General features: G+C 46.6%; 1 protein-coding gene across 9 annotated transcripts in view; it reads left to right on the forward strand.

Moving 5' to 3' along the window:
- The window catches only part of EBF1 (EBF transcription factor 1), a 430,756-nt gene that overhangs the window by 9,078 nt on the left and 409,012 nt on the right, over positions 1 to 12,666 (forward strand). For 4 of the 9 annotated variants that reach the window (XM_044947384.2, XM_006052632.4, XM_006052633.4 and 1 more), the window contains exons 3-4: positions 5,661 to 5,783; positions 11,336 to 11,454. In XM_044947384.2, coding sequence (XP_044803319.2) covers positions 5,661 to 5,783; positions 11,336 to 11,454 — 242 coding nt within the window. Of the gene's footprint in view, positions 1 to 5,660; positions 5,784 to 10,583; positions 11,455 to 12,666 lie in introns of those variants that run through there. The other 5 variants (XM_006052631.4, XM_025292321.3, XM_025292319.3 and 2 more) reach the window with 2 other exon arrangements.

The following is a 12,666-nucleotide window of genomic DNA, read 5'->3' on the forward strand; positions in this document are numbered from 1 at the left end:
AATCTGTTGGGTTTTGGCAAAGACCTCTGCTCACTGTGATCATGACTACAGGATACCAACTGATGGATCTATCCTTGGTAACACCTCTGGTTGAGGGGAGCAACTACTGAGGGTCCTTGCACTTCTAAGCAAATGCTCTGGCTCAAGTAGGTCAGATGACCACACTTAACTACAAGGAGAGGACTGTAATTTTTGGGGGTGCCCGGAGGAAAGAGAAGCCAGGAGTTAGCTGACAGCAATAATGCGTGTAACAGAAAACATTCTCCATCTTTCTGTAAAGGAATGCCCTGTGGGCCTGGTTTCAACACTTTTTATTCCCTGGTACAGTTGTAGACAGTTTTCTTAATTTCATGGGCAGCCGTGGCTCTTGGGTTACAGCCAAAGTTGGTTTCTTACTAGCCTTGGGGCAAGGGCACATCTCAACCTCAGCTCCTCCCTTGTGAAATGGGGGAGAAATGTCACTTGCATGGTTTGTTGAGAGGAGTCAAGGTAATAACTCATGTGAAACCTTGTCAATTGTAAACTATGATCCAAAGGCAGTAATAGTATTGCTTCTGGCAATCAGTCATGCCACACTGAGGATGAAGAACAGATAGTAACGATTTCACCCTACAGCACTTGTTATACCATCAATATTTTCTCACAAAAATTTCATGAAAATTAACAGGAAATTTCCTTAGGTGATCTGCGCATAGTTCTCCAATAATAAAATAGTTCTGAAAGAATAGATCTCCAATAATAAAAACCAAAATTTTCCTCCTGGCTAGGAAATTACAGAGTATTTTACATAACTCCAAATCTATATGGTCCAATTTTCTAGCAGATTCCTACATTAAAAAAATGTGAAGTTAAACAGAAGAAGCACTATCTGGCTTAAGAAGCAGTAGCTTTAAGTTGGGGATCAGTATGAGAAAAATCACAAATGTCTCACAAAACAGTGCTGAAGATAGAAACACAGGAAGATTCTTGTACCACTGTAGCATTGGTTCTTGAAACTCAAATCAGTCAAGTATCTTGGAGTTCTAGTTTAATAGAACTGGATGGCATCCTAAAGACGGTCTTATTTTCCAGATGAAGGAAATAAGATCTGGAAAGTTTAATTGATTTGCCCTAGATCATGTTCCTTACACAAGTTGATAAGTCAATTATTTTTGCCGTTTCCTCAACCTGAAATTAGAGAGATGAACACAACGGAGGAAGAAATGTTTCTCTGTTCCTCATATAACTCCTATTAAAAACTCTTCTAATCAAAACCTATAAAATTCCCTTCATTGTATATCTGCAGTTAAATATTGCATTATGGAAGAAAAATCTACTGAAAATCCTTATCAAGGTCCAACAATGATTTTGAGATTCCTTTTCTGCATATCTAAAATTCAGTTGTTTTCCTCATTTCTGAGTTTCCCAAATGAATGATGTTTGATCCACAGGAAATGTATAAATTGAGTAAGAAAATAAGATTCTGATTTCTGGTTGAATGATTTCATTACCTGGTTATTCTATTAGATGTGGAAGTCTACTTTTCATCCTAGGAGAAGAATTTTCATAGTGTCCACAAAAAGAAAAAGATAAGTTTACCTTCCTAGGCATACTGGTCAGGAGAGGCTCAATTATGCAGCAGTAAAAAATCCCTGGGACTTACAGTGACAAAAGATTATTTCCTATTCATGTTAGAAGTCCACTGTGGATTGGAGGGCTCTTCACTCCACATTATCTTTGCAAAGAGTGGCAGCCCGAGTGAAACTCCATCTGGGGGTGGCCAGCAGCTGTGACAAGGGAAAGGGGGTTTGGTGAATTGCACACTGGGGCTTAAAGCTTCTGCCTATAAATAACACATACTACTTCTGCTAATTCCTCATTTGTCAAAGCAGATTACAAGGTCCCATCTAAATGCAGAAGGATCAGAATACTTTAATCTTACCATGCACCTGGAAGAAGAAGAATCATAATTTTGGTGAGCATCTGTAACAGCTAACATATTAGGAATGAAAAAAAGAAGAAAATGAAATAGGTCCCCTACCCAGCCCAGCTATCAAAAAGCCAGTGTCTTACCTCATCAATAGGAATAATAAAATCTCTCTCACCTGCACAAGAAAAACTCTTAACACATTAATTTGTGGCAGGTAAAATTTCCTGACTCCATTACTCTTGCATAGAATGGGAAACAGGTACAAATTGAACTAAACTAAATGTGGGGCTGGGATGAAGTTTCTCGAAATGCATTGTGGGCCAGCTAAGTGGGGAGACACATCCATGCCCTGTGTGGATTTTTATTAGACTCATTTCTTTAAGGAGAAATTCCTTCTTTATGATATGATTATACCAGTCAGTAGAGTCTTTCTAAAATAATATGACAGTAGGAAAGTTAGAGCCTGGTCAGACAGTAAAGTTCATATTCACTTAAATTGCTAATAAGAGTAATTGTTTAACAGGTCCCTCTACAAAGAGATTTTGAACCTTTAAAACTTAGCCTTTCTGGGAAATGTTGGAAGGTCTGGAATATGTTTAAAGGCTCTCATTTGTTTCTTTTATTTGGGTACAACTATTTGCTTACATATTTTTAAACTTTTAGTGTATTACTAGCAACAGAGTGTTTCAAGTGGGGGAAAAAAACCAGCTCAGAATGTCCCCTAAATTAAAAAATAAGAGTTTTGTACTTTCCAGAAAAATAAGCACTTTTATAGTCTTTCTTTAAATCCTTCTTGGTAAAAATCTACAAAGCAAAAGGAAAGGGTAAGAGTCAAAGGCTGCTGATTTACTGTTTAATTATATTTTTCCCTCCTGCCCCTTAAAATTTTATAACAGAGCACGGTTAACATTAACACCCCAACCACAATAAACCAAACATATTTTATTACATATTTTATGTTCAAGATGGAAATGAAGATATAATAGTGAGATAATTTTATACAGAGGTACCATGAATTCTCTGTGACTAGGGGCAAATCAATTTTGTGTTTCGTGCTTTAGTTTTCTAAACTATCATTACTAATTCTATTAATAGCAAATTTTTATTGGGTAATGACTACAGTACAAGGGGCTGTATCAAATACTTTACATTTTTCCCTCACTTATTCCTCACAGCAAACCTGCTTTTACAAATGAGGATATTGAAGATGAAATGACTTGACCAAGGTCACTAGCTAGTTAGGAGTGGGAATCCTCTTTGGGGATAAATCATTGTGGTAATGTTTCAACCAAAGTGTTTGATAATTGCAATGTTTTTCTAATCCAACTCTCTGGGAGAGGAAAGAATTTAAATTGGCATTGGTTCCTTTATTCATAAATATGTGAATGCCCACTCTGTGCTTAGCCCTGTTTTAAAGCCTGTGGATATAGGACTGAAGAAATATGCAAGGCACAGAGGTTAAGAAAAGTGGGTTCTGGCCTTAGACCAAAGAACTTGGGTTAGGCTCTGCAATGCGACCATGGACAGGAACTCCAGCTTCATCTGCAAACTGGGAAATTATATTGATGCTTATTTCACGGTTTTCATGGGTAAATTAAATGAGATAATGAAAGTCAAGTGTTTTAGAACAGTACACTGCATAAGATGCTCCATGTGCTCAGCATGTACTAATTTTTATTGTTATTTTTGTTATTGTTGTTGCTATAAACAACAATAGACATTGTTGGGGAGCTCCCTGATTAGGAAGGAGGGGGAGATATTTAAACGATATTTCCTGTCCAGTGTGATATGAGCATTAGGCGAGTCGGGGAACGGTGTGAGTGACTGCCTATAGAATGGGTTTGGAAAGGTTTTGCTAAAGAGGTAATCTGAGCCGGTGATTGAAAGGGGAGAGGAGCTTCTCCAGGTGGAGAGGGGTGTAGGCATTCTGCTCCTGTATAAAGATGCTGTGGCAAAGGTGTGTTTGGGAAACCTCTAGGCTCTGGCGAAGTGTAACGTTCTAGTGAGGGAAAGAGGAATGAAAAGTGAATGGAAAACCAGTAGTGGTAACGTGGGAGGTCTGGACAGAAAAGGTTCTGCCTTGGGTGGCAGTGGTGGGAAGGACGCTGAGGTGATCGCGAGGTGGCGCTGTGGCTCCACGTAAAGGGAAGATTCAGGCGCCTGCGGATCACCACGCACCCATGGCAGCCTTGGAGAGGCGGGGCAGGGCTATCTTTGTGGATCTGGCACTATCTACATACAGCCACCAAATAATGATGTTGATGAAGATAATAAATACTTAACGCAGGTAGCCTGAAGCAGTCTCCTTTAGGACACATGGCATCAATAATCAGAAACTGTCTGCGAGGATCAATTAAGTATGTAGAACTGTCCAGCAGGGATCACTGGGCAATCCGGATAAATCGTGGGCCCCAGCTGGAACCTGCCTCACCCTCCCTGCAGGCTAACCTGTAGCTTTTGGGCAGGTCCTGCACCCTTTGGGCAGCTGCCTGCTACCTGCAGGCCAAAGGAGCAACAGTTTTCCTTGTTGTAGAACGCTGACTGCACCTTTCCTTTGATTGGACCTGAGATTTTTTGTGACCGCTTTGCTGGGTTTCACATGCCCACGTGGCACATGAATAACATATGAGCCCAGGTTCAGACATGTGTACGATGCTTTTGCGCGCACACACACATTTCTTCACATGCACACAATCGAGACACGTCTACATGTGACACATGCACACACTATAGACATGCCCTTGTGTATTCACGGTTGTGTGCAACAGTCTTCAAGCACATAGACACGCATGCACCCAAGTGCACGATGTCACTCACTGCCACACACGCCTATTGCACAGGCCCACAATATGCAGCCACTCTTCGTTTGTACAAACACATTTGCACACTCACAATCACACACATCCAACAAAGACCTCCAAGCGCGGAACGGTACATAAACATCTAGTGAATTGCCCCTTAAGGAAAACACCCGAAAACTTTTTGTGACTCCGGAATCTCAAGCTTGTCTGCTAAAAACTCCTCCCTTCTACTTTCCTCTAAGCAAACAGGCCTACTCTTCCTTCCCTTCCGCTCCAAATCCTCGCAAGACTCAGTTTCTTTCTTTCGGATTTGCACTGCTGAAGGGATGCTAATTTGTAAACAGCCCGGCAGGCAGCCTCTTTCTGCCACCCTGGAATCCCCTTCCAAGCGGGGAGCAAGGGCCATTCATACTCGAGAATCAACCAGCCTTATCAGACTCCAATCCCGCGGGCTGGATTGGAGGGCTGTGCGGAAGGGTCAGGGGAGGGGTACCGTCGCGCCCTGGGACAGCCTTGGACTGGGACCTTTCTGGCAGTGCCGCCAACTGTATTCTCTCTGCACAGAATAACTTGAGCTTTTAGATGCGGTCGTTCCAAGGCTATATGGCCTTCCTCCATTAAAGCACATCCGCAGATGTCCGGATTTCTGTCCTCTGAAGGGAGTCCCAGGCATCCCCACACAATCTTGTATTTAGTTTATTTCAATTAGGCGACTTTGCGTGCGCCTGGAGCTCTAAAATTTCAGCTAAAGCTGGGGAGAAGCGGCTGACTGGAGATCTCATGGCAAACGTGGCACAGTCAGGGCTGGAGCCGGCAGGACCCTAGCGCGCCCTGTCACTGGCCACCCAGAGATGCTCGGACCTCGACCGCGGGAATGTGCATACAGTCCGCATTTTAGCAGTTTTCAGAACCCTTTATCCTCCTCTCTATTCTCTACTGCCTGCCCTTAGGGTACATCTTGTGCCCACGCTCCTTGGTCGTCTAGGATACCTACAGGCTTGAGAGCTAAAGGGATCTTTGAGCGATGGAGGGCAAGAACCAAGGCAAACGCTGGAGATGAACGAGGACACTGGGTGAGTGGTTCGGATCCAATTTTCAGGGTACTGGCTCTGGAGAAATTTCCGCTCAGTGGCTTTATCGGCAGTGCAGCCCCGGACAAGTTGTTTCATTTAAATCACAAAGCATCAGTTTTCTCACCTGTAAAATAGAGGTGATTTTACCCACCTTCTTTGTCAGTTGTGGGATTTCAGTGAGTTTGTACCCATCAAACCTTCAACAAATGAGATCTCTTCTTACTTGGGGGTGCCCCAGGGGACCCAAGAGAGTCAGCAGGCTCGCCTGGGAAGGGTTTATTGAAACCCCTTGCCTCAAGCCCCCCTCCTAGGACGACTAAGCTTCCCAAGCCAGAGTCCCAGCGGTGTTATTTGCCTGATTTCTACCTCCTAGCTCTCAGTGGGTGACTTTGTTCCTCTGTCCTCAGTTTCCCTGACTGTACTATGGGGCGAAGCATGCTCCCAGGGTCTGGAACTGTCAGCCGGAATGGATGAACAAACCAGGCTTTCTCTGCAGCCCTAGGGGTAGGAATCAGGGTTCACGGTCCAGGGAAATGGCCCCTTCTCTTTGCCGCTTGCCAGAGCACTGAGAGCAAGGAGGAAGGACAGACGGATTTCCAGTGAAACCACTGCCTCCTACTCCAGTGCATCCCTCAAGGGCAGCAGGTAGAGGTCTTTAGGAGGGAAGGGTCACGTTTTTGCCAAAGGCAACGGCGATCGACCCTGCAGGCTTCTGGGTGCAGCTCTGGGGCCACAGCGGAGTCGCGTGCCACTCAGGTCTTCACTTTCCCAGGGTCTCGGGCTCCTGCTTATTCCCAGCCCTCTCCTCTTTTGGCAGAACCTTGGCCACTCCACGCCCCTGCCAGAGACTCTAGGCTGAGGGTGGACCACCTTTGGGGCCGGCTGCATGCAGCAGGACTTGGTACCTTTGACCTTCATCGCCCCATCTTTCCCAGCATTTAAAGAGGTATCTTTCCCCGCCGGTTCACTCTGAGTGGGATCAGGCTAGCACCAAAAGGCAGGGGGCATTACCATGACAGGTGGCCCTTACGGGAGTGCACCTTCATAAGGGGGACTGAATGAGGGAATTTTCAAAGTGACAGGTCCCAAGTCTGGCCTCCTGGGGGCGGCCAAGCAGAGAAGATTCCCTCTTTCCCAGTGATGTCCCCAAGTCCTAGTTTGGCTGTGTTTATCTTATCTCTGCCCTTTTGGGGAGCGGGTGTGTTTCTATTTGCACTCCCCAGAAGTTACTGCGGCACTGATGCTCTTTTGGAAATGGAATTGATCTCTCTGTGCCGTATGTGTCTGGGGTAGCCAAGAGCGAGAAGGCATCAAAGTTTGGGGTGGGGAGGGGAGCTTGCTCACTGGGTCTGAGTTGCCCCCAGCCCAGGGAGAGCCTGGGGGCTGAGCAGTCTTGTTCACTGTTTGGAGCAACTGAGAAGGGGAATGTAGACCTCTGCCACCCAACCATCCCTTGGAAGAAACTCTGAGGGACTCATCACTCCAGAGGAAATACCAAACCTTGCCAAATGCTCCATCCACATATAAAGTTGATCTGCTGTATATCTTCCTCATGTACAATTTCTTCACCCCTCACTTTCTTTCTCCCTAATTCTGTTAGTCTGGACATGGCCTGGAAAACTGCATTTCTAACAAAATTTCTCCTTCCCCTTTTTGATTAAGCTGATAAGCTGGGTTTGGTGATTGGCCTTATAAATTACCCTAAAGTCATACCACAAATATACTATAAAGCCTGGCAATGCTATACACACAAGTTTGTCTCTTCTCTCCACTGGAGATGTGACTACAATGTAAAAAGGATGAAGACGGCCTCAGTACATATAGTTACCCTATATACACACGTTTTGCTTTTTGGAGGTGGTGCAAACCTTACATGAGGGAAGACTGAAAAGCGTTTAAGACATTTTTCAAAGTTTAAACTTGCCAGTGGCTAGTTCAGTATTCACCAGAGGAAATCTACAAAAAGCTACCAGTCTGCTGGCCTGGGAGTCATTCCCAGTTTTCTTTCACCCTCTTTGTCTCTTTTCCACCTTCTCTTTAGCTTCCTTCCTACTTAAACATTTATTACTGAGTGAGAAAGCACAAGCACACTCAGAAGGAAAGCTCCAGATACACTGGGCTTGATTAAAATAAAATACACTCACCATCCCAGGTGAAACCTCTGCTACCTCTGTACAAATGGACTTGGTCATATCAACTTTCCCGTCTCCTTTTATTAGTATTCTTTTTCTCCCAAGGCCTGGTAGATGTGGAGGTTGTCTTCCTCTTATATAGTTCCTGGAGATTCTTGGCTCTCAGGCAGAAACTGGGCTGCCTGAATTTCTCTGGGCCAGTTTCTCTTTTGGATGAGACAGCTTCAAGCCCCTTCACAAACACATCATTTGCAGAGTGTGTCTAGATTTGCTTGACACCACCACCCCCCCCCCCCCGCCCCCCCGGCTTAACAGAAATGCATCTGTTGTGTTACTCTCATTGATCCTGGTCCTCAGAGTGGCTGTGTCTCTCCTTTCTCTGTTACCTTTGGCAGTGATCTGATCCCTCATTGTGTGTTCCTCATTACTGGGGTTTGTACCTCACCAGACTCCACTTGGAGTCCTGAACACCATTTACTGGAGTGTAAAATAGAGATTCAGGAAGTTAAAAAGAGGGAGGTCTCTGTCTTTTGCCAGTGCTATCTGGGACTCTTGGATGGGAGGGTGGCCTCTGCATCCTGGTCCCCCTTCTTTGAAGGATCCCTTCAGAGAAGGCAGGACAGGAAAGAAGGCAGAGGGGGCAGAGAGGTTCATGAAGGGGAAGGGGTTGGCTCTGGACACCCTTTGGGCCTAAACTTGGCATTTTGAGAAGTTTTCAGCAGTCCAAGTTTCAATTATGCAGTTAAATACTGTACAGATGGATGTCCTGCCTTCCATTTTGCCTCTTCACAGATCTATAATCCTTCCAGTGTTGCCACCAACATACCCCTCATGAACATCTACTGTATGCCTGGTAGAAGGTGTGGGGATCCTGCTGGGTCAAATGGATCTCTTCAAGAGCATCTTGGAGGAAGTGGCATTAGTTATGGTACCAGGGAGAAAGCTCAGCACATTAAGTGGTCCAAATTAAGTGGTATGAGACTGGGCAGGCTTTGTGCACAAGAGATAAAGCAGTGTTGAAGACAGTGGCCATGTATCCTCAGGCCTGAAGTAGTCTTTCAACTAATTTGGAAGTGGCTCTCATTTTTCTGCTCTGTGAAGAACACAAAGTATAACTTCTGCCTGTCTCCATTCCATTCGACATGGGCATGTGTACTTTTCCATCACTGACCCCATGAGCTTCCTAAATCAAAGGGCCAAGAAAGGCAGGCAGAAAGGGGACCTGGATTTCTGGCAGAGAATTTCCCCGAAGGAGCCTTTAGCAGATTTGGCTGCAGTCAGGGAGTTCCTTTGAGAGCAATGAAACAGAAGTTCACCATGTGCTTATTAGAGGTTACAACCTGCTAAAAAATGATGGGGCACATTACCCAGAAACATCTAGCTATTTCCTTTGCCAGCCACAACCATATATGTTGAAAGATCTGAGGTAGGGGACCATTTCTTCTTCCCTTCCTTCTTCTCTCTTTCCCTCCCTTCATTCCTTCCTTCTCCAGATCTTTCTTTCTGGACAGGTCGAAGAGGCAGAAGTTGGGGGAGGGTTTGTTCAAGCCCCCAATTTTAACAGAAAGAACAAGGAAGAGAGAAACCCTACACCAAGTAACTCATCAGAGACATTGTTTTTGCTTTGGTAGTTACACTAAGGAAAGAATCTATTTGGGGGGCGGAGAGGAGAGGGTGGGGATTGAATGCCAGCAAAATTTAAAACGCAGCCTGGCAAATCTACAGTGAGAGCATTCGTCCACCGTTTACCTATCCCGCAGAATGCGCCAAAGAAGTGAGCATGTGAGGCCAGTGCCTAACGCCGGCCGTCTCCAGGCTAGCGACCCAGCGAGAAGTGTTTCAGAGACCTGACTAGGGGCAGAGCCCGGTCCACCTCTCCCTGGGGATTCACAGCGCTTCCCTTGCCCCGGCCCAGGGTCCACCCCTCCCTCCCAACGTGGAGGCAGTGCCCTCCGCGAGCTCCCAGCGCCGGTCTCGCGCACCCATTTTTCCAACCCACCACCCCCTCCTCAAAGCGAAGAGGTGGGCACCTGGGATGCGCGTCCTGCTTTCTCTGCCCGAGCTCTCCCGTCTCCTCCACTTTTGCCCCCGACGTCCCAGAACAGCGGAGCAGGACACGACCCTGGCAGGGCGCAGCCTGTGCACCTCGAGCGCGCTCAGAGCGCGGCGAGGATGCTAAGCGGACTGCAATGGCCAGGATGCAGACCCCAGCTCAAATCCCTGAGAAGAATATCCTCCTCCCCTTCCTTCTGTCTCCCTTCTGCCCGGCACTTCCCAGCTCAGCCCCGCTCCTCTCCAGCTCGGACGCGGGTACTCAACGATCCTTCGCTCGGCACTTTGCAAATAACTTTGGCCGGCTCCCCTGCGCCACCCGGTGAGGGATGTTAATGAGGGAGCGTGGCCCTGCGCTGAGAGCCCGGAGGCTCCGGCGCTGCGATTGGCTACGGCCAGGCGGAAGGATGACGTTATGCAAATGAGAGGGCGGGCCCTTGTGGCGCGGGCCCCGCCTCCTCCCTTTGGGGTTAGTGTGCTTGTGTTTAGCTCTGGGGAGAGTCAAACTGGATTCCATAGGGAAAGCCTGCAAATCACTTCTATTTTAGCAAGGAGAAAACAGAATCTCTATCTAGCAGGGTCCACCTCTCTCTCTCTCCCTCTCCTCTCCTCTCCTTTCCTCTTTCTGTCTTTCCCTACCCCCTCCCCCTTCCCCCCACCCTACTCTCCCTCTCTGGTGTATCTGTCTACGGCAACCAGCGTCCTCCTCATCTATACACGCTGAAAGGAAAGAAACATCTTTGGTTGGGAGAGAAGGACGAAAAAAAAAAAAAAGAGAGAGAGAGAGGAAAAACTTGCCTGGTTGTGGAAAATGACACTTGAAGTAGCAAAGCCGGCAGCGCGAGTTGAGTCTATTGTTTCTTAAATTGCCATCAGGGTGTTTTTTTTTTTTTTTTTTTCTTCCTGCTTCTTCAAGTGAACGGTACCTCTACAAAAGGAAACTCCAGCCCCTCCTGTCCTTCACCGGCCTGTGATCATTACAAAAAAAAAAAAAAAGCAAAAAAAAAAAAAAGGCAAAAAAAAGCACCCAAACCAAAAATTAACCAACCAAACAACCCCCAACAGCCAAGCACACATCTCTATTTTTTTTATTTTGGTCTTTTTGTTGGATTTTCCCTTCCTTTTCTCTCTCTCTCTCTTTTTTTTTTTTTCGGGTTATCGCTCAATTTTGAGAGAAGGTTTACATTTTTTAAAAATTTGCTTTCCAGCCCGCCTTGATCTAGCGCGAGTTCATCGACTCAAAAAAAAAAAAAAAAAAAAAATCTCTGGCTGGCGTTTTCTTTGCCTTTTTTTTTTTTTTTTTTTTCAAATTTTCAAGGGGGAGGAGATTTTCCACAAGAAAAGGTTGTTTTCATGTTTGGGATTCAGGAAAGCATCCAACGGAGTGGAAGCAGCATGAAGGAAGAGCCGCTGGGCAGCGGCATGAACGCGGTGCGGACGTGGATGCAGGGCGCCGGGGTGCTGGACGCCAACACGGCGGCGCAGAGGTGGGTACCGCTGGGGGACCGCGGCCGGGGAGGCAAGCCGCGAGCAGCAGAGCCGGGCGGCGGTAGCGGCAGTGGCCGCCGCGGGGTCGAGCCGCGCTCTTGCGTCTACGGCTGGGCTCTGCTAGCCACCGAGGCTCCGCGTTCCCCGGCCGCCAGGTCTTGGTTGCCTGCGGCCGAAGAGCCGGGAGCTGCCTGCGAGGAGCCCACGATTTACCGGCACTTTCCCCTGCCTGGTCTGTGACTGTTTTCATTTTGTTTCAAGCCAGAAGAGGCTCTCACCAGCGTGATGTTGGATATCTGTGTTCTTCTGTGATTGCTGTTTCTTTTCTGGCCGGCTGTCTTTTCTTTCATTTTTTCCCGCTTTTCTTTTATTTGCCTTTTTTTTCATTTCTTTGCTTCTTCTTCCCTTTCTCTTCTTCCTTCTTCCTTTCCTTCCTCCCCTTTTTCTTTCTTTTTACCCTTTTCTCCCACTTGAAAACTTTCTTTCCTTCTCCTTCCTTTCCTGCTTCTCTCTCTTCCTCCCTTTCTTTTCTTTCTTCCTCCTTTCCTTTCTTCACTTCTTTCTTTCCCCTTCTCCTTCCTTCTTTTCCTTCTTTCCTGCCTCTTCCTTCTTCACTTTCTCCCTTTTTCCTTTCTCTTAACTCCTTTTCTCTTTACATTTCCCCCTAGAATCATCTTATTTCTCCTCTCTGATTCTCCTTTCCTCTATGTAGCTTTCAGTTTTTCTTGGTCCACCCTGAGTAGAGCAACTCCTAACTTTAATTCTGACATCTTCTGAAAGTCTTCCCTACAGTCTGTAACTATGGCCCCTTCTAAGCCCCTCTGCCACTCTCAGCTCCTGGGATGCTAGGTTGTATGGCCTGGAGGCACTGCTCTAGGAGACTGACCTGGGGGAACTTTCCCGGGCACCCTCTGTACCCTTTCTGGGGACTCCTGGTCCCAACTGAGAAATGGTCCCCCCTTTTTTTCAGGCTACCATTTGGGCTTGGGAGAGTGGGAGATATGGTGGCCCAAGACTCTATCCCGCCCAGAGAGAGCGGAAGGGGAAGAAGGAAGATGACTAATTACATCATCCTCATCTTCTCCGGGCTGGGGACAAGTGTCCACAACACTGTTCCCGTCCCCAGTGATAATAAGGATGGGGGTGGTTGCTAGTGAGAGTGAGTTGGGTAACCGGGCTAGAAGCGAAAGTGTGTGTGTGTATGTCTGTGT

The sequence above is a fragment of the Bubalus bubalis genome, chromosome 9 (genome assembly GCF_019923935.1).
Source record: "Bubalus bubalis isolate 160015118507 breed Murrah chromosome 9, NDDB_SH_1, whole genome shotgun sequence".
NCBI lineage: Eukaryota > Metazoa > Chordata > Mammalia > Artiodactyla > Bovidae > Bubalus > Bubalus bubalis.